Source organism: Limanda limanda, chromosome 5 (genome assembly GCF_963576545.1).
Source record: "Limanda limanda chromosome 5, fLimLim1.1, whole genome shotgun sequence".
Lineage (NCBI taxonomy): Eukaryota > Metazoa > Chordata > Actinopteri > Pleuronectiformes > Pleuronectidae > Limanda > Limanda limanda.
In genome coordinates, this window is record NC_083640.1 from 7,320,876 (window position 1) to 7,342,392 (window position 21,517).

A 21,517-nucleotide genomic window follows, 5' to 3' on the forward strand; every position below is an offset into this window, starting at 1 on the left:
GCCAATTCCAATAAAATAGGAGATGGCATTCCTCCACTAGGGGGACTGAGAGCACTGAGAATCCCTTCATTGAAAAGGTAATCCTCTGCAGAGAACTGCTGCATGCAATGATAGCTGTGACTTAAATCCAACTTCACATTTCCCATCATATGACCTCTCAACTGCCCTGCTTTTTTCTTCTTGAAAGCATGCTGCTATAACACATACGTGATAAAAGAGAAATCCACACTTTGACTATGTTGTTTATGAAACATTATGAAAGAAGAAGACAACATGGGGCTCTTCTCATGGTCGACCTCAGGACTTTGTGGTTTGTTCAAAAGCTGCACCTGTTGGGTAATCTAGTTTACTTTATAGGTGCCAGGTAATTTCCAACACTTGCTAGTCGCCATTTTCTGATAACCGAATAACCATGTCACACAGGCAAGACAATATTCTATACAAGAGTATTTGTTTAATTTATTATCTTTCTTCAGTTTAGGGAAACAGCACTGAACCACAGGGGCAAAGTATCCCACCCTCTCACTCTTCCATTCACTCTTCCACATTCAAGGTCATTATGCCTTAAGAGGTGAGTCACCAGGGTATGTGTCTGTATGTGTGAATGTGTTTATGTGCATGTGTGTGAGGTATACTGACCCTGTTCTCATCGTAGATGATCTGCACCAGGCTGCGGTGCTTGGCCTCACTGGGTGGCGGTGAAATGGGCCGCTCTGGCTCAAGAGGCTTTGCAGCCTCCTCCTCCAGCTGGTGCTGTAATACACATACACACAAATGACGGTTAACACTTAAAGGGCTCAGATCTACCAGGAAGACCTGTGGCTCACCAGTTCCTGTTATGAGGTTTAAGAGTGTGCGTTAGACCAACCCTCCCTCCCCCAACTCTCCAGCAGAGACAAGACTAACTGTCCTATTAGCTGTAATAGCTATTAACTCCCCAGGGCCTAGTAAATCAAAGAGTTACCACAGCAGTCTGTAAACAAAGTCAATGCCTGCTGTGTGGCTGGAACATCCAATGAGAGGGAGACAATTTAGAGAGAGAGAGACACATTTAGAGAGGGACATGCAGGAACATAAACACCAGACAAATACGGGAAAACAGCACTGTTCCTCTAAATTATGCGTCATCCTGGCTTTCAATCAAACATGACGTGAAGACTTAAGAAGGCCGCAGTGTTTCCACAATAACTGTAAAGACCTGTTGGGCAGCCATGCCAAAAGAACGGTTTTAAATAACTCCAAAATGTTCATTCAGAAATCATATTCCATTGTGTTTGGCGAGCCTGTAAGTGGCTTGTCCTGAAATATGAGTCAACCTCAGTTGCCTGGGGATCTCATGATGCAAGTACAACTGTTATCAGAGTTCCTTTTAATTTTTGAAGAGAGCTAGAGGATGTAAGAATATTATAGGATGCAGGTTAGTTACACGTGAGCATGATGCTACCTGGAATAGAAAAAGATGTAAGGAGAGGGATGAACAACCAAATATAGATAGATCTAAAACACTGCAGCCTGGCAAACTGCAGATGGTGAGAAGGATAGAAGAAGAGAGGAACGAGAAGTGAAAGAGGCAGGTAAGAGATAAGTTATTGAATGGTCAATCTGAGTACAGCCTGTGGTTGTACCAGACTACTCATGGCAAGTACCATTTTGTTCATCTCACAAAACAAAAATATGTTTGGCTTACATCTTTTTCCTAATTTAGTTTCTTGAAGTACCTACTATCGCTAATGGGTTATTAGGTAAGCATTTAGGGGGGTGCCAAAGAAAGTTATAAGGAGCCTGATTGAGACCTTTCAACTAAAATGTTTAACTACCAACAGTTAAATTAGTGTGTATCTGTCCATCAGTCATCCTTTCGAGCTGGTTTAACTGTCATGAAGTAGCTGAATAGTACATAGAATATATGGCTGCAAAATTAACCGAAAATGTATAGAAACTGACATTTAAATGTGTGCAGTCAGGAACTGTCTGGTTTCCGCTGAATTCATTTTTATTGCAGTAGCCCAGGTACCTGGTACCGTGCCACATCACCCTGCCGTATGTCCTCCCTCCTCTAATTAGAATATTAAGGATCTCAACTGTACTGAAGCTTACTTTGTGCTTGTTTGATTCGCTCGAGAGTTTACAAGTATAATAGAAACAAAGTCCAACATTTTGTGCGCACACAGTTCACCTGCTACACAAGACGAGACATAATGTGACGCCCATAGCCAGGAAATCAGTGTTGCGATCCAACACCAATGATTGAGAACTAACAGTGACGAGCGTACACAGACACGCACACACATTCCTGTGGACAGAAGAGAAGTTCGACTGCAGATTATTGTTTCAGAAGAAGCGACGCCCAGTTTTTTTCTTAATATATGAATTCAGCAGGTGAATATAAACATCAGTTCTACATGTGAGTGATAAGTGAAGAGCACAGGAGCAAAATCACTTGTTGACGTATCAGAATAAGCCAAGTGTAAATTCTAGCAATAAGCAGGGGAGAGTTATGACTGTCTTACCGCACAGTCTATCCACATAATGAGAAGCCATAATTGGACCCGTCAGCATCATTAATCATACCACATCTAACTGTGTCAATAAGCAGCATGTGGACGTAGCAACTTCTTTCCGCCTGTGATAATGGCAGGTGTTAATGAGACAACTTATTTAAACATCTAAATTATTTATACATTTTCTATCGTGACTCAGAGAGTGGCATCTTCAACACATACAGTCGTAAAGAAGTCATTAGATCCTCCGCAGGATTCACCGCGTACATGTGGGTGTGTTGATGACGCCTCTAACACGACAAATTCTAGAAATTAAACAAAGAATCTCCGGATGAAAAAGTGGAGCCACACACATAGATGAAACTGACAAAGATGTCAATAGAGTTTGTGGTGATAACAGCCGGTGTTGGTGTGATGTAAACAAAACGGCTGCACCACCCTTTTCCTGAATCCTGCGGAAGATTTTTGCTGTTGTGAATACGCCTGAGAGGAGAACCCTCCCGCTGCGTTGAGCATTTTTATAATTTTGGTTAACGACCCCTGATTTTTATTGATTATTTTATGCATATTGAAATTAAAAAGGCAATAATTATAACCAAAGGCTCAACAAACATGTGAATTAAAAAATATATCTACCTTTTTAGTTCATATCTATATCACAAATAAGTCATTTTATACTGGTCAAGAACATGATCTTTGTCTATATATTTTTGTTGTTTGTTACAGTAAGTTATAATATGCTGTGTGAGCAGTGCTACTTTTTAAGGGCAGAGTAAACGCTATGATTAACCAGAAAGAGACTGTGACATGACAGGCCAGCCGCACTGAGACTAGCTGGGTAACTTCAATGTAACCAAATAGGTGAAAAAGAAGCAAAAAAGGGTTGATTTCCATTGCTAGAGACACCTCTTGGTGAGCAAAGGATATTTGATGGTGAACTCACATTTCTCTATTTCAGCTAGATTGGTAAGTAAACAGCTGTTAGTTCTGATGTCAGCCATGTAGCAATAGGAAAAATGTACATATAGTGTAACCACTTTAAGCAACTGCTTTTTGGTCACTATTCATTTTATGAAGTTTAAAAATGGTACACAACTATATCAAAATAAACTTACTAACTCAAGCCTGCATAGTACAAATTTTAAGTAATCTTTGACAATATGTTTTGCCGGAAAATACAGTCTCTGTGTTGTGCAAGCTATACATTGGACACAGAAGTATCAAGCTGTAACTAGCTGTCTAGAGGCCCGGGCCTAGTGTCGCTGATGTGTGTTTTGCTACTCCCTCCCGCCCTCTCCTACTTCTCATCTCCAGTCAGGGGCTTCAGAGGGGGAAAAGAAAGCCTCTAGAGGCTCCACATGAGAGCAGAGCAAGATGGATCATCGTGTGCCATGATAGGCCTGGATAAGCATCTGGTGAGGGAAACACAGACATTCCCATAGAGACCCCCTTCCCTTTCCAAACCCACCACAGAGTTAAATAAAATAAACCAGTCATCCTGGGCTTGGCTGACATGATACAGGCTGGTGGTAACCTCAGCCCTAACCCCCCGCCCGTCCACCAACTCAGCCACAACTCACACAAATAAGTTTTACCATGCCACTTAATTACTCCAGATGTTTTAATGCTTGAACAGGGGGGGGGGGGGGGGGGGCTGTAAAATAATATCTATAAAAAACACTTGATTCATGCTTGGAAGTAGCAGAGAATCTTCTCAATTATTCAGCAGTTTCAACCCCAACGATCACATCTGATCTTATTTTGGTTCTTTTTGCAATTAGGCAAAAACACCTAGAAATGTTTCCATTATAACAAAGCAATGTAAAATACATTCAGGTAGGAGGCTACTGACTTGTATTCAACACGCATCTATTTCAGCAGGTGTAATGATGCTATCTGCATATTGTATTACTTGTAGCTTCTTCAGGTTATCTTGGAAAAGGAAGTTAATCGAACGCGAGGCAAACTAATCAAGCTTATGCCTAATCATTATTTTTCGTGCCCATCTCCTACAAAGATGTTAAAGCTTATTATAATCAGGACTTTGAGCTCATCAAATCAATGGGCAGTAAAACTCTGAGCTGTCAGTCTGTGAAACCAGTGCTACCCCAAGCGGCTGTGGTCTAAATAGAAATAGTATGGAAAAATAGTCCAACCAATTAGATAAAAGGCATCAATGAGACCAGAAATAAATTAAAAAAAACAATGCATGCATCTTTCATCAATACACTTCCCTAATGCTACATGTTTTTTTTCTCCATAATTAAGTGTAATGAACGGTGTAATGGCATCCATGTTGCAGGAGGGGCCTGCGTGAGAGAGCTCAACCATCCAGTAAACATGGCAGGCTGCCAACGAGGAGACAGTGTGGCAGGAATACGAGTGGTTTAGCAGTCAAGTCAAAAAAAAAATTCCATCATAATCCTCCTCCTCCTCCCCCTGGGGAAGCAGTTATTTATAGCCTTATATATTTTTAACCTACTTTTCTCTTAAATAAAAAGCTACAGAGAGGGAGTAGAAAAGAGGGAATGCAGCTGCCTGGAAGAGTGTGTGTATATATGGTACAGTGAGCAACAAACAGCTTTAAGCTTGAATGCAGCGATTATAACGTCAAATTCAGTTTTAATACTTTACTGCACCAATGTCAACTGTAGCCTGGCAGGGAGCACTGGAACACTGCACATGAAGATATCAAACAATTGAAACGCTGAGACTATAATCAAAAATTTACAAGGATGCCAGCTCCTCCATAGGCTTGAAAAATAACTACTTATTTACCGGGTAGTGGTTTAAGTCAAATCTGCAAGCCTGCTAAAAATATGTGCAGAAGGCATATGAATTACATCACACTGTCAGCTATCATATTGTTTTATGGGTTGTTCACAAATAACCTCTAAGTTCCTGAAACTCCCCTATGACACACTTCAAAAAGGTTGGGTCACTCTCAACTGCATGCCAAGCTGTACGCACCTTTTACATTCTTCTGATAAGGTGACGGAAAAATAAAAAGATAATCTCCGGTTTTATGGCTCAATATTTGTTCTCTTTTCAGGATTTAGACAAATTGGTGTTACATAATCTAGTTTCCAAAAATAACTCTGGCCCAAATGTTCCCTCTAAAACATTTATTAAGTGTTATAGTTGTAATACAACAATATAACTACTCGTATTGTGCCTACAAACTGTGACATATCAACAGGCCCCAGGGCTCCGCCCCCCGCACCCACTCACTTGCTCAGAGTGACACACCCAGTGAGATAATAGGCTGCAGAAGCTGCAGTTGGTTTGTTCCATAGACTGTATATAAAGAGGTTTGTACCCAGCTGGAGTTTCTGTGTCTACTCTGCTCTCGCGTTAACTAATAAACACTGATCAATAGTTATCAGGACCTGATCATTACATTAAGTCCTTAAGTGTTTGTTTAATTCGCTCCAGAGTTTATGAGGCTGCATTTAAACATCATGAAAAATGACTCGTCCACATATTGTGCTCAGTACAACACGAGTCACAGTCAGGACTCGGTGTTAAAATGAGCGGAGCGACACGCAGATCTGATCCGACATCATCGATTAATAACTAAACACAATATCGTAAGTTTGTCAGATAAATCATCCCAATAACAAATGCAACAAACAATCATGAAATAGGTCAGTATTGGAACCGTGAACTTAGTTAAAAAATTTTCAAATAAACTATGAACGTGAACTAGTTCATTTTCATCTCAATGAACTGAGCTTTTGAACTAGTTCATTTTAAGTGTGAACTAACACAACTCTGAGTATAACTTTATGTAAAACTTTATAAGCTGCGTTATCAAATATGTTTTGCGGCTCCAGGCAAATTCTATTTGGCGGAAGAGGAGGCAAAATGGCTTTATTGATAGTAAAGGTTGCCGACCCCTGGTCTAGGACAGCCCAAAACTTCATACTGCATACCCACCAAGTGGCAGAAATACGCAAAGGGTGTTTATGGCAGGACAGGATGAGCCCAGGATGTGATGCTAGACAGAACAGGCAAATTTCAGTCTGCTCTCTCTAAACCCAAACCTAGCCATTATAATCTATAATCGAATTTCAGGTGTGCTGACCTGTTTCTTGCGCAGTTTGCTGATCTGCTGCTCCACCATCGTGATCTCCCTGTCCACGCGATCCATGTTCTGGATGAGCTCCTCCTTAGAGAAGCGAGCCGGCAGAAGATCCAAGTCAGGGTCCATGTGGACTGGGCTCACGGGGGAGATAGGTTCCAGCTTCCCCATGGCATTTCCACGCTCCTACGGATGAGAAACAGAGAAAATTGTACATGGTTTGGTGTTAAAATGTTATATTCTATTATCGTACACAGTATTTTTCAATCTTATAATCTAGAAAAAGTAAAACACATTTAATTTAGTTCATTTAAATCAAAGGGAGAGGACAGAAGAATATTTCTAAAAGAAATGGTAACATAGCAGGACAAGTCTACATAAGGTTTGGATTGAAGAGATTGCAGATAACAAGTCAATATAAGGTGTCTTACATCCTACAGATCATAAAGACCAGAAGAATGAACTTTCACACTTCCATTTCTTGTCTTCCTCTAAATACAAGTGCTGAACATTCCTCTGTATGAAATCATCCAAACAAAGTCTGTGTATCCACTTGGGAAGGTAACACACACCAGTAATTAAGTCCTCTGGGTAATGAAAGCCAGTGTCTCAGTGTCACTAGACCACATTAAGGAATATGAGGTCACAGCCTCCCTTGGCTAAGAGTATGCACCAGAACACTGGCAGGTGGCTCTGCTTTGGAGACTTTTTTTTGAAATGTGAAATACTCTCAGGGTGTAGAGGCAAAATCTTAAGGGTGGTGTCAAGTGTGTGTTCATCATATTCAGGAGGTGCTTATTAGCCATGCCTTCTGGTTGGAAACTGAAATCGGTGTGTGTCTGTCAGTCAAGCAGTACACAGTGTGGCTTATCAAATGAGCAGCTGTACTTATAAAAGAGAAGAGAGAAGTAATTCATTCAACAACTGATCTTTCAAGTACAGTACTCCTAAGTCGGTGTCCTCCCTGTGCACTGTCATTCAGCAGGATTTTTCCAGGCAGGTGCCGATAAACAACTACAGAGGATCAAGGCCAGTCAAACCTCAAACAAAAAAACTGTGTCTAAAGGGATTTAATGTCAAGTTAATTTCATTTATAACTTGAGAAACAGTACTTTCTCCTTACTTGTCCTCATAAATCAGATCTTTTAGTTTACTTCATTAGATCAGAAAGTAAAGTAGCCTTTTCACACACATTCTGTAGACTGTATAAGTTACGAAACAGACTTTGGCACCCTAGCCAAGCATGTGATTATGCAGTATCTGTAGGCGAGGGACAATATTGTGGGGTCTGTAGCCTTCTGGTTTTCTAGTCTAGTTTGACCACTCAGGTTAGAGCAAACTTTGATTGCCCACAGTTAAACAGTTCGTGTGAAGAGCAAAAGAGATGGAACACTTTGACCGAAATGCATCAGCTATCTAATGGGATATTTAATTACAGCAGCGTGACCCATGTTTCACTGGGTATGTTCCTGTTTTAGTATGTTCTGTATGTGACCATGATTCTCCAATTACATCCTCCATAAATTAATACATGTGTGAGCCTGCTTGGGGTTGGTTTTGTGTTATTTTTAAACGTCTGAAATGAGGGTTATGTAAATGGACTAATCTGGACTAGGCAGGCTGCGTTACATCCCTGTAGACCTGCAGTGATTTGAAAAGGTCAATGCCAGAGGATGTTTGAGGGCTGTCGTCGATGAAGAACCACAACACTGCCAAAGCCATTTAGTCACAATAAAAATCAACACACATAAAAAAAAAGGAAAAAAAAGAGATCGGGTTATTGAATGACATGATCTTGTCAAACGCACCACTCTTCTAATCCTGTGTTACAGCTCAGCATGCCAGACATGTCTCTGGGAGTTAATTCAATGTTATGTTATTACACATCACGTTTGGTACAAAACTATCAAGTGAAAATCAGACTTCCATCTGGTCTTGTGCCCTACATCGTCCTTTGATTGTGATAACAGTGCAGCAGCAAATTAACATCAACTACACCAGTGACATCGTGCTAAAAGGTCACAGGCCAACTGTTAAGCCCTTGGCCCGGCACAGCTTATAGCTTATATGACCTCGAAAAGCCTGGCACATTTAGAAACATTCCTCTGCATGATGTCTCCGGCTGTGCATGCGTCATGTTATTTTTTTTATTATCTCCTGGAGTTATAAGGGAGGTCTGTTCTGTTTACTAAGCACCAGCCTGTAGGATCACGCACGCAGTCTTAAAATGTTTGCGTTCTAGACAACATGGAAACATAAACATCCTGTTTTCGACATTCTATATGGTAGATGTCGCACTGGCTTGGACATTAAGTCCACTGCAGCAGGTGCACTAAGCAAACTGAGGCTGAAGTAAGAGTTCCTTAGATCTCTCAGTTGAACGTCATTACAAAAAGGGAAACAAAACAAGAGCAATAAAAAATGCAATATGGAGTTAAAGGCTTTAACTGCCCAAACGAAGTTGACATTCAAGGCTAAATAAAAAATTTAAAATCCAAGAAACTTTTCAGACTTATGTTGCCGCTACCCTGTTTGTACATTGTTCATATGCCAACACTCCCCTGAATGTGGAAAACTGCCACTTTTATCGTGATTACATAAATTATTTAACTTTTAACAGATTCCTTTTCTACGCTTACACCAGACATGTACCCATTCCAGAGTTTTTGAGCCTGTAAAACCTTTGTAACACTTCTGACCCTGTTTACGTTTGAAAACTCTGGGGTTGTGTTTTAGTCTGGATGTGCAGCCCCCCACATGAGCTTCCTGATTGGGCCTGATCAATCATGACTCAGGTGAAAGCGCTGCAAAACAAAGTCAACTAACTTGTTACCTACATACACGCTGATACCAAAAGATCTGTGACAACCTAATATTGACAGCGGCTGCATATCAGACCACCTGATCACTAATTTAGTCTTTCAGAAAGGCCATATCGGCACGTTTGACCATTGTTACTGTTTTGCTGTAGTTTGTCACTTTTAGATTTTTCTCACTAGCATAAATATTCCAAGAACAACAACACTGCTCACTCTTTAAACCATTTATGGCAAATATGGTATGCATGGACATTTTGTGAATACACTTATAAAGTATCTTCTTCTCATTCACTTGTTTAACCATGACTGTGGCGTAGTAGGGCATACAGTAGCAAAGTGTAGCTTTTGTCCTCCTCTGACTCACTGTCCATGTGAGTCATGATGCACGCCTCAGCTTTGTCTAATACTACTAGCCTACTCACTCTCCTTTGTTTCTTTGTCCCTCCCTGTCTTTTCCCCCCTTTATCTGTGCCTCTCTACAATTGCCCTTTGCCTCTTTTTCAGTTGCATCTCCCCTTCTGTCCCACTATCATTGGATGCACTTGTTCCATGCAGTGATTGCATCTGACGTGACTTATATAACGGGTTTAGTACAGTCCTCGCTGCACTGAGGGGAATTACTGGCATTCCTGAAAATTTGCCTGCTAGCTTAGAAGTAAGCGTTTTTTTCCCTCTACCCTCTGTTATTGCTGTATCTATTTACCACTCTTTGGCTGCCTGCCTCCCCTGGCAGTCTAAAGCACTCTGTGCAATGTCAGGAACACCTCCCCACCAGCAGATCTACGCTGCGAGCAACTCGTTTTGCTGTGCAGTTCACACACTTTCTTCCTCTGTCTTTTGAAATCTAGGTCAGCTCCATTATTTATAAATTGCTGTTTCACAACTCCCTTAGTCTTCCCACTGCTGCGAACAGAGCACCAGCTCCTATGATACAGAATCTCCTTCATGACTTCTGGTGCAGCATCTTTAATAACATCCTCTGTGGCTCTGAGGGAGCCCGGTGAGATTCAGCCAAAAAAGAAAAACACAGGATCTTGAGAATGCAGTCACAGCTTTTTTGAAAAGAAGAATCCACTTTATGAATCTTCATTTTTCAAAATCTTCCTGTGCATGTGTATCCCATTGAGGCACTTATAAAACACTAGTGTATTGCTAGGATTTACATTTTTTTTATTATTATTATGATAATAGACAACTTTGTTAAATAAAATATATTTGAACAAATCAATTTTCTTACTCTACAGTTAGGATTTTGTCGTTTTCTTGTTGACCATCTTGAATGAAAATATCTCAAACGTTCTACTGACCTTTGCCATGTCCTCTGCCCCTCCCATAGGCATTGGTTGCCGGTGGGACGAGCTTCTCATCATTGACTCAGGTCCCATCTCTAGACGAGGCCTTTTGACTTCCACATACTCCAACTCTGAGTGGGTCCCGGGATCTTGCAGGTATATGTGTTCATAGCGGATATGCTGCTCTTGTCCTCTGCAACAGAAAAAACACAAATGTCTCAGATTAGAGAAAGGTAGAGAAAGCTACTGCGGTTATTAATATGGTTTGGTGACAAGACGTGTTTTTGCTTTCTGATGTAACTACTGATGATGATCCTCAGTTGGTCAATACAACAAAAAAGGGTAGAATGGAACCTTTTGAAAGAAAAATCTGTATCTGCACTGTTTCCTGTGTGCCGATGTGAAAACGTGTATTTCTACAGAATAAACATTGCAGGAAAGTGCATTTTAGTTTACATTTTACATAAGTTTTTCTTTTCATTTTTTAAGTTTTATATATTTGGTTGTATTTGTGTTTTATTTGAATATATTTCATTTATAACCACGTCTATAGTTTACCTGTAAAATATGGAGACTATCACAACTTTAAATTTATATTTTTGGAATCCTTGCCCAAATTATTTTTGCAAAAAATACATGTATACACACACAATTTGTTTTACTCCCTAATATCAGTATCGCCACCGGCTCCCACAATTCTTCCAATAGTCATACATGTTAACTAACTGTAGGTGTGTTAGCGCACAAATGTTAGCAGGGCTATATGTTAGCTAGGCTATATTGTATATAACATATATACAATACAGTATCTAATATTCAGCTAAAATTAAAGTAAAACTAAGGTGTACCTGTTGCTAAGGTTAATTAATTCCAGTTAAAATTAATGAAAATTTTGCCAAATCTGGTACTGTTGGATGAGAAAAAACCTAAATGACAGATAAGGACCATGTATGAAGTGTGGAAATTGGACTGCTGTGATCTTTTGCCCAAAATGTTGGACTATACCTCAGTAGCAAGACAAACATTCAAGTGAAATGTGGATCCAACTGAATGAGAAAATCAATCAAATAAATGGGTAAACATAATAAAATCAATAAGGTGTTGTGTCAAATCAAACTGATACCCCAGGTTAAATAATATGGGGTGTGAAGACATCAGTAACATTTAGACAATACTGGTCTTCTGAGCAAGAGATGAGTCTTGGTGCTTGCTTTGTGTGAACACTGTGTTCAATTTAAATCCTATTCATTTATGATACATTTAACTACACAAAGACACATTTGCACAAAAGCATAAAATGACTGCTAGAGCCTGAGATCATCCTGACCTAAATCTTTACTGATAAGTTAAAGGCTACACACCAACGCAAGCTCGCTTTGGTTCAAAATATCATCATCATCATAAAGTAATCACTGAAGACTATTTTTCTGCAAATTGGGCACATGTAATGGGTTATTGAATCGCGCAAAGTGGAAAGAAAGGGAAGCAAGAATACTGGAAAAAATGACTCACTGTAGCACTACCATTTACTAGTTTTAAATATCACAGCATATGGAGGAGCTGCTCTTGTGTGGGGCTTTGCAGGCAATGCCCGGTGGTCAAAAGCCACACACACAAAGCTAAAAGGTGTAAAATATGAAAGCTATGACACTCCCCAAACAGCAGCCTAAAACTAGAACTGATGTAGATGGCAGGGATTGCCAACAATTATACTGTACTTTGATCTGGTTATGAACTGCTTTAAGTGTGGTGCTAGTATTTTATTTTAATAAAAAATCATCGCTATATAATTTAAATAAATACAGACAACAAAAGTACAACATATGCATTGTGCATTCACAGTAAGAAGGTGAAGCATAACTGACTGTGGTGGCCCACCATACTTGTATTTTTCTGCCATAGTTTTGTAATAGGGCTGCACTTTTTTTAATCGATTAATCTAACGACAAATTTTTCGATTAATCTAACGATTCTTTTTTATTGCTCACTTAATATAATAATCAATTCATCAAAAAATATATAAGGAATGTGTGTCACTTATATTTATTTAATCATCTTCTCTTTTTTCCCACCTTCTATTGTTCAGTGAGAGAAGTAAACTCTGAAAAAGCTGTGCAGGTTTAAATAAGACTACGGTATGAGATGTTAATATAGAATCGTTCCGTCACAATCTAATAAAAGCGTCCGTATAGTCAGGGTCCGGTTCGGACGGCCTTTTGATCGTAAGAACATGTATCTAGTGCGATTTTTGTCGCTTCAGCTTTCTCTTCAGCCGAGTCCATTCTTTGGCTGTGCGCTGCCACCTTCCATACGACGTGTAGACACAAGCCTCCGAAGTGGACGTATCAACTTAATCGATGACGTTGATTCGCGCATCAGCTCTATATTTTAATGAACCAAATTTTCTTTGGCATGATCACTCGTGCTCCAGTCCAAAAACGTTTTTTATATAACTTTTGCCCGTACTACCCACTCCTATTCGTACATTTGGGGGGAATACCCAGCATCAATATGGAGTACACCAACAGAGCAGGCTCTTAGCGTGTAGTCAAATGATAGCTTCCGAATGTTAACTGCATCCACTACTTAGATGTGGGAAATTTTATTAGCTCACTTGTAAATGGCTCTCTGTTCTTTCTAAGAGAGGAGTTTTCTCCTGTTTGCCCTGGAGGCACATGCCAGAATGTGAGCAACTTCGCTGCCAGTGTCAAAATGGAAGTGGCTTCTTAAGAGAAGAGGGAAAACACAACCATAATTGCTGGTCCAGGCCCACAATGGCCTAGTGTGTGGTTTTCCATGTGCCAGAGAACATGGAGCCTGTCTCTGTCTCGCAGGGTGCTGGTGGGGTGGCGTAACAATGGGGACCATCCTGTGACTACACCAGAGGTTATCACAAGGGAGAGATAAGTCAGTTCAGTTATGTAATAAGTGAGACAGATTCTGCATGTTGAACAGTGTCTTGGGGTGTCAAGGACAGAAACTGATTGTGGATGTTTATCTGTGCAATTGCCTGAATAGTACCTCAAAAAAGAGAGGGCCAAAATTGATATCAAGCTGGTGTGTAACGGCCCCCTACCGGAACACATTTTTCTGACTCATTCAGTCACACACTTCCTCATCTCCATAGAGGCCTGGCACTTACATAATCACATCATCAAGCTCCAGCCCCCCCCTCATCCCCACCCCCACCCTTTTCTCCCTCTTTCTTTCTCCTCTCCCTCTTGTGAGCGTGCAGAATAAGCTGATCCCCGGGGAGGATTTGTCTGGAGGATGAGAGAAAGAGATGTGTGTAGAGGGAGAGGGGGGTGGAGCGTGAGGGTAGGGGGCAAACAAAACACACAACACAACTGTCCACAACAGCTCCATCGCTATCTTACTGGCTTGGGCCCCATTACGACAAGAACGGGGATCTTGTGTGCTGATAGACGCCTGCTACAGTGAAAGTGCATCGGCTGCCAATCTCTCTTTCGCTCCCTAGAGGAGCAGCTCAGCACAGCTGTGTGCGGGGCAGGGACCGCTAACAGAGAGAGAGTGAAGCAAGGCTAACTGCACCACAGCTTGGACGACTGAAACTGATAGAGAGCAGAGGAGGGAAGGGACAGTAGATGGAGTCCACCACCTGTGTTCACATGGTAAACACAAAACTCACATTCAAATCAAGGATGCATGAATTACTGAAAGTCTGAAAAATTATAAAGTAGGGCTGGGCAATAGAACCATAATAAACAATTATTAAAATTTGTTGCGTAAGGAAGAGTTTGAAACCACAACCTTGTATGTGGCTAGGTCCTTTGTCATTTAGAAATAATTAAAAATGACACCAAAAAATGCATGTGTGGAAATAATGCACAAAACCTAATAATAACGACAAGTATACAAATAAATGGAACCTTGTAAAACAGCAGTAAATACATTTTTAGGTAAATTAGGTATAACAGTTCGAATCCTTTTTGCACTTATATGTATACTTATCAAGGCCTATAAACAAAACACACTGTGCTACGTTTATACCCATTTAGAACACTAATTCATAACTGATATATGGCAATATTCACATATAGTGAACATTAATTTGGTATTATTGTTTCTTCTTGGTTCTGGGCAAAAGTGGTTTCTATATCTCGTTATTCTTGCAATAAAATGTATTCATTCCCGTTGTCAAGTAGCCTGGCTGATCTCAGACAGATGGGAAGAGGCGGAGTGGCTGAGATATCGCCTGGAGTAAAGAGGAGGATGAAACAAACAACCAGCACAGTGGCTCACCGATGATTATACTGTTGTGGTTTTCTGACCTGTAATTAGGGTACACTTGGAGCAATAACTAAATGGCACATATTCCTCTTGCCTTAAGTCAAATACAGTTACAGAGCGGAAGAAGGGTGCATAGATCTGTCTCACTGAAGAAGAGATAAAGCCATTCTTTAAGGAAAGCACAAGGCTATACTATTGTCACATTGACTGTCAGAATGTGAACAACCCCGAGCATTCTATAAATGTGGACGTGGTGTGCAGAATTACTGAGACTTGTGAAAAGACAAGCACGTATTTCAGAGGAGAATAGATTGAAGGATTGCCAAGGCCAGAATTACACTATTCAGACTTGCAGAATAAGGGCTTTAGATTGGATTCTAAGCCATCTATAGGAATGCTCAAGGCCTGATTCAATTGAAAGCCTCCCCACCCACAATCGCCTACCATCAAAAGTAGCCGTTTATTTCAGTCTCCACAATGAAACGTGGGCTAACCGCTACTCTCTTCTTTTTTTGATTTGATGGGTTTTGTTTTTTTCATCTAGTGAAAAACAACTCCAATGTTCTGCTGTTGATGCCCCACATGGCAGCCGTCTTGGAGAAACAGATATTATGGAGAGTGACTGAGTGAGAGCGAAAGCTGCTGTGATTGAATGAAAGGTGTCAGGAAATCAGGAGCTAGTGGATTGCAGCTGAACAGCGTGGTGTTTATGACCCAGTGTTCCCACAATGTGTGCTAGGCTAAGCTAACCATTAAACAGTGCCTGGTACACAGCTCTGTTCATAATCCCATTTGATTGATACTTAGAGACACGGACACAACACGCATCAGCGACACACACCACTACCGACTCATTCTACCATCTGCTGTCTGCTGCTGCAACTCCATTGCGTTCCAGACATACAAATAATTTGACACATCTTGAAAGACGGCCCCCATTCCAGAGCCAACGTACTGTTCAAGTAACAAGTATCTGCTAGGAGACTTCTAGTAAAAATCGCCCTCTTGAAATCTATATTTTTTTCACATATGCAAGAAAATCTGCCATGAGATTAAACTGGAGAGAAAAAAATATTCTTGTGACTTATCCTCTGCAAATCCTCATTCAAAATGCATGGCTAGCACATATATTATTAATAAGTACTCCTCAAGACTCATCCTCAAAAAAAGCTTGAGTATATAAATAATAAACAACTTTTGGTGGTTACAAAACCTGAGTCTCCAGGGAGAGAGTACTATTCATACAATGCTTTGCCTGACTTACTCTTGGTCTTTTGAAGATGGCAAAACTCTGCAAGCTCCATTGCCCTGCAGAGCCGTTTAGCACAACATTACAGAGAAACGGCTTGCGGAAGCCAATTACATAAGGATTACACTGGGGGAGGGTTAACAGGCAGATAGGCTTTAGTAGAATAATACTGCATAAAAATACAGCCTGAGCATGCTTTGTCCCGAAGTCATCAAGACTCAAGGACAAGCACATTAAATGGGGCCATAGTAACATTTTCATCTGAGTGCTTTCAGCAGAACAGTGAATACCGCATCATGCATCTCGTATCTGAAAATTGTATGATATTAAAAATAACATCATCAGCAGTGAAGGATGTTGAATAGGATATATAATAAAGTAATGGTGCACGTTTTTCAGTTAAAGTTACAGTAATTGTATCAGTCTGGTGTATATCCATTTTAATGAAACTTTAAAAGTCTTGGTATGAAAAAGACAGAGGGAGCAGAACACCAAACTTTGTAAATCATGCTGCTGACATGTCCCCAAAACATGTCTGAAACACCGCTAACTTCTTTTACCACCTAGACAAGAATCATGTCAAAGAGAACGGAGAGAGTTTAAGGAGAGTCGCACGCGTACTCAACTCCTCAAAACAAACTCAGATGTTGCAGAAGAGGCTTTTGCCTGTAGCACCATCAGGCAAAAAACTAAATTAAAAAGATGAAAGAGGTTAACAGCTGGTGTTGCATCTTACATCTACAAAGCCCCAATTTACGAAACCGAGCAAAGGTTTGAGTAATGAGTCATGATTAACAGCCTCCGGTTGTGATTTTGTTCAGTGTTACTTTGCACTGTAAAATATTACGTCGTGTCCAGTACAGTCGGTAATAAAAAAGCATGAGGAATCTATATGCTATAATATATATGAGCATAGTGAACCTACCTCTCATTCCCAGGTTGAAATTCTGAAAGCAAGGATGGCCGACGGCGATGGGGCTGGGACAGGTGGGAACCGTAGTCCCTGGCATGAGAGTGGTAGTCGACCATTCCCACTTCCTGGAACACAAACAATAAAAATAGTATCAGCAATGGTTCTTCTCTTTAAGAATGATGTAACGCCCCCTGGATTAGAAAAAAACTAATAAAAGTCCTACATTGCCCAGGTTGTTTCCTCTGTAATATCCAGTCATTTCCTTTCCTTCTCTCATTTCTCTGGGGTAACACATACAGTTACTGTAAACTTGCACCTCTGTCGACCGGGGGTTTGTGGGACACAGCCCGTCAACCCTCATCTCCTCCTCAATGTGATGACAAGAAGGAGGGGTAGGATTAACTACATGTGCAGCTGTGGGGATCCTTTGGGGGGTAAGCCTCATTTTCCCGCCATACAAGAACAGAAAAAAAATCACTAAAGGTCAGAGAATGAACTACAGCATCACCTTGAGGCCTCTTCTTTGAAGCACAGACAGCTTTGTCCGCAATACATAGACGAACATAATCTTGATAATTAGGCGATGTGGGTGAAAAGAATGGAAAGCCTCAAGGTGACTCCATGATGACAACATGAACTTTCAACTCAAGCATCTAATGAGGATTCTGTGTGCACTACATTGTAACCTGGGAATGTTTCTGTTGGAAAAAACACCACTAGGGGCCCCTGGGGTCAGACCCTCTCCAACGGTTCAGGGTAATACCATGTTTACTAAACATCTATCAAGCAGGGAAAGACCAAGCAGCAACTACAGTAAAATCTATAAAATGTTGAGGCGCCACAGGTGGTGCCAATAAACGCATCATGTGCCAGGCCCCTTACCGTGTGTGCCCGTTGCAGCTGCAGTGGTAGAGAGGCAGGGTTGGGGAGGTGCCGTGTGTCCAGTCCAGCCCTCCGGCCTGGCGGCACAGACTGGGAATGAGAGGACATCTTGGCACAGCCGCTTCCTCTACAAGCAGGAAGTGGGTGTGGCTAACGAGCAAATGTCCTGCATTATCGGCTGCTTCTTTTAGCCTAAAACCTGTGGAGAAAAAACAACACAAGCCATTAGCAACATCATATTGAACCTGTGCACTTTTAAACCTGAGTAAAACCATGAATAACACAGTCATAACTTTTGCTCAGAAACAATTTGATGTTTTACAGCCAAAACTTCCAGAGTAGTGTGAGATGAAAGTGTGTGTCTGTCTGCTCCGGATATCAGAATGTCATCACCTCCTGACCACAGCTGCTCCCCCCTCCACAGCTCCTAGTAAAGGAGTAAAGAGCGCCTGCACCTGCTAGACTGAGCCCCTCCTTCTCTACTTACTGAATGGCCCACTGTCCTCACACTGAGGGCTCACAGACAGAGACCAGCCAAATCAAGCAGCTAGCTGGTAAACCAAAAATACTCAAGAGTTTAATGGGGCTTTAGAGGCAACATAAATAACTCAATGACAGATAGAGATGTAGGCCTTGAGTCAGGCAGTCACTTTAATTCCAGATGACATGATGCTCATAGAGTGTCCTCGTCTACAAGGAGCTTGTCATATATTGATCACGAATAACAAGGTTAGCAAAAAGAGACACGCACTTAGCTGCAGCATTCCCTCATAAACCCTCAGCAGATTTGTATTCTTTAATATCCTATTACTTCAGATAACAGCACACGTACAATACATGACTTTGAGGTAAGGCGTTGCAATATAATGATATGTGAGGATAGAAAATCATCTTTCATCTTCATTATTATCAATTTTTTATGACGCTTTTTCATTAATCTCTTGTCAAAAAACCCTATGGCATATTTTGACTGACATCTAATTACCAATCAAGTTAAATAACACAATCAAAGTTTGTAAACCTTACACAGCCTTCCAACCGTCCCATCGTCCATACAAGTGACAACTACAGACTCTATTAGACAAATACAGATGTCACCCGAGTGTTGCTAAAGAGCAAATCAGCACTGGCTCACACAAAGCGAGTCATCTACAATAAATATAACAATGTAACAAAATCTGTTCTTTACTTGGTTCTATCCTCATCTAATACAATGACTGTATTAGGCTATGAAAATATGATTTCTTAAGTGACACTTATAAAGCCCAAACCTATTTTTAAAAATTTCAAAATATTGTGGATTTTTACAGCTGGATAGATAGCAGAGTGATCTGTCGCAAAATATGTATAAAGACTGTGCCGATGAAACATACAACAACTTTTATTTTATTTGAAATGACACCAGCCAGTGCAATTTGCAATCTCAAACTGACAGCACATTAGTCTAAACTCATGCAGCAGTCACTACTGTCTGCCTTTTCAGTCACTACTGTCTCACAACTGTCAGTACCAATACCACCAGTGTATAAGTAAATGTGGAGTGTCTAGTTATTGGTTAAAGTAAAGTATTGAACAATAACAAACCTCTATGCGACCTTGGTAAGATTCAATCCTTGAGTAAATATGACCCTTGAACTTTATTTTGATATGGATCTACATAAAAAATATTCTGATACTTTAAACCAAATATTTCCCCGCCTCAAACATCAATGGGAATATAAATGTGACTTTTAAAGTCCAGAAAAAAATTAATTTCCGGTCTGTACTACTACTGTTCTACTGTCAGGCAGTCCAAAAAGCCTGTGATAGTAGTAGTGGCTGGACTAATACTCGTGATATGTGTCCCTGTGACTCCTGCCAACAGAGAAATTAGGACTCCTGCCATTTCTATGAGCCACTGACTAATGATGCCTCTCTCCCACAGCTCCTGTTTCAGCAGTGTGTGAGGCACACAAGAGGCACGGTGGCAGAAATACGGGCTCTCGACATGGCACAGAACAAAATCTTGACAGGGCAGCAAAGTGCTCTGAGTGTACTGAATTTTGGTAATTGAATGGAAAAGCCACCACCACTGAGCCAAACTTATACACACATATTTTATATCAAGATGACTATGAATGAGATTTGACACAACATAGTTTCCAAATTAGGGACATTTAGATGAACACATGAATAACTGCTAGTGATTATAATGAGTAACAACTGTTTCCTTGATACAATTCATCAAATTATTATTGAGATGATATCGCCCAAAGGGCATGTTTGATTCTGTTACACAATCAATATTAATTTAAACCTAAAAAATATTTCTTTGGTCAAACTCTAAGACAAAGGTGATCTTTAAGCTGTGTAACATTGGCTTACAAGCTGGGTCAACTATCTCCACTGATGGCCCCAGTTGCCTCCATGCCAACTACTTGGCATATCTAGTACGCCATCCCTCCCTGAAGCACCACCCCTTGCCAATCGGACATGGATGGGAGTTGCTGGATGGTCATTGTCGCCCTGTCCGCTACACACGACCTGCTCTTCCAACTCATCTACCTGCATCAAGGCCAGTTGAAGACAGCGAGGAAGATGAGAGCAAGTATGATTGTGATGAAAAGAAAAATTATGATGTACAGAGTAGGCGATGGGATTCATCGGATAGTGGTGATTTACATTCTAGTGAGGCAGAATGCTCTGATTTGGACTAATCTTATATATCAATGTCCTTATTATTCACCAGTTACATTGTTAGAATAATGTGTAGCATTTAACAACATGAAAGCATCCTGTATATTAACAATTGTATGTCTTTTTTAATGACCAAAAGGTAAAATTATTGGGGTACAATGATTTCTTATTGCCATGTTTCAAGTGTTTTTCGTTCCTTTCTTAAGTTACAGTTATTTAATAAAACTTATTTCTGATATTCTTTGTTTTTGTCCTTCCATAATAAGTAATGTATAAAGGCCATACATCACCCATCTCCTGGAGACCTGGGGGCTGATTTGTGTATAAAACTTTACATTTTTGCTCTCCCGGATGGTGGCCATCTTGGATTTTGGGGTCAACAGGATGTCTTAATGTCAAAATGATGTCAGAATCACAATCTTTATGGTCAATTTACCACAAAAAGTGTCCTCATACATTATTCTAGGTGCTCTGGTAAAAAAGTTACTTTTACAAGATGGTGCCCGCTGCCTTTTTTGATTCGGCCCTCTAGCGAAAAATGCCGACATTTTTGCGAGGGACATGGGGGCTAAACTTTTTATAAAAAAGGTGTAAAGAACTCAAATCAGTCGTCAAAACATATTAGCCAGAGAATGGTCACAGAATTGAGGTTCCTGACCCTACTATTAGTTAGCTTTAAAAAGTTTCCCAGCCTAGACTTGGATCCGAGTTAAAACCTCTGCAACCGCTAATAAACAAGCCCTTTTTATAGGATGTGCCTAAATCGTTGGCACAGGATAACTTATGGTGCCAGTCTCGATCTTCTCATTCTAGTTTTGACTCTTTTTCTGAACAAAAACAGGCACTATCT

At 40.5% G+C, this 21,517-nt stretch overlaps 1 protein-coding gene across 4 annotated transcripts in view; it reads right to left on the reverse strand.

Annotated features, from left to right (window-relative positions):
• The window catches only part of ncor2 (nuclear receptor corepressor 2), an 85,391-nt gene that overhangs the window by 48,459 nt on the left and 15,415 nt on the right, over window positions 1–21,517 (reverse strand). For all 4 annotated transcript variants that reach the window (XM_061072113.1, XM_061072114.1, XM_061072112.1 and 1 more), the window contains exons 2-6: window positions 17,992–18,190; window positions 17,122–17,234; window positions 10,712–10,889; window positions 6,589–6,771; window positions 640–753 (exon numbers count right to left, since the gene is read on the reverse strand). In XM_061072113.1, the coding sequence (XP_060928096.1) occupies window positions 640–753; window positions 6,589–6,771; window positions 10,712–10,889; window positions 17,122–17,234; window positions 17,992–18,099 (696 nt within the window). In that variant the 5' untranslated portion in view covers window positions 18,100–18,190. The remainder of the gene's footprint in view (window positions 1–639; window positions 754–6,588; window positions 6,772–10,711; window positions 10,890–17,121; window positions 17,235–17,991; window positions 18,191–21,517) is intronic.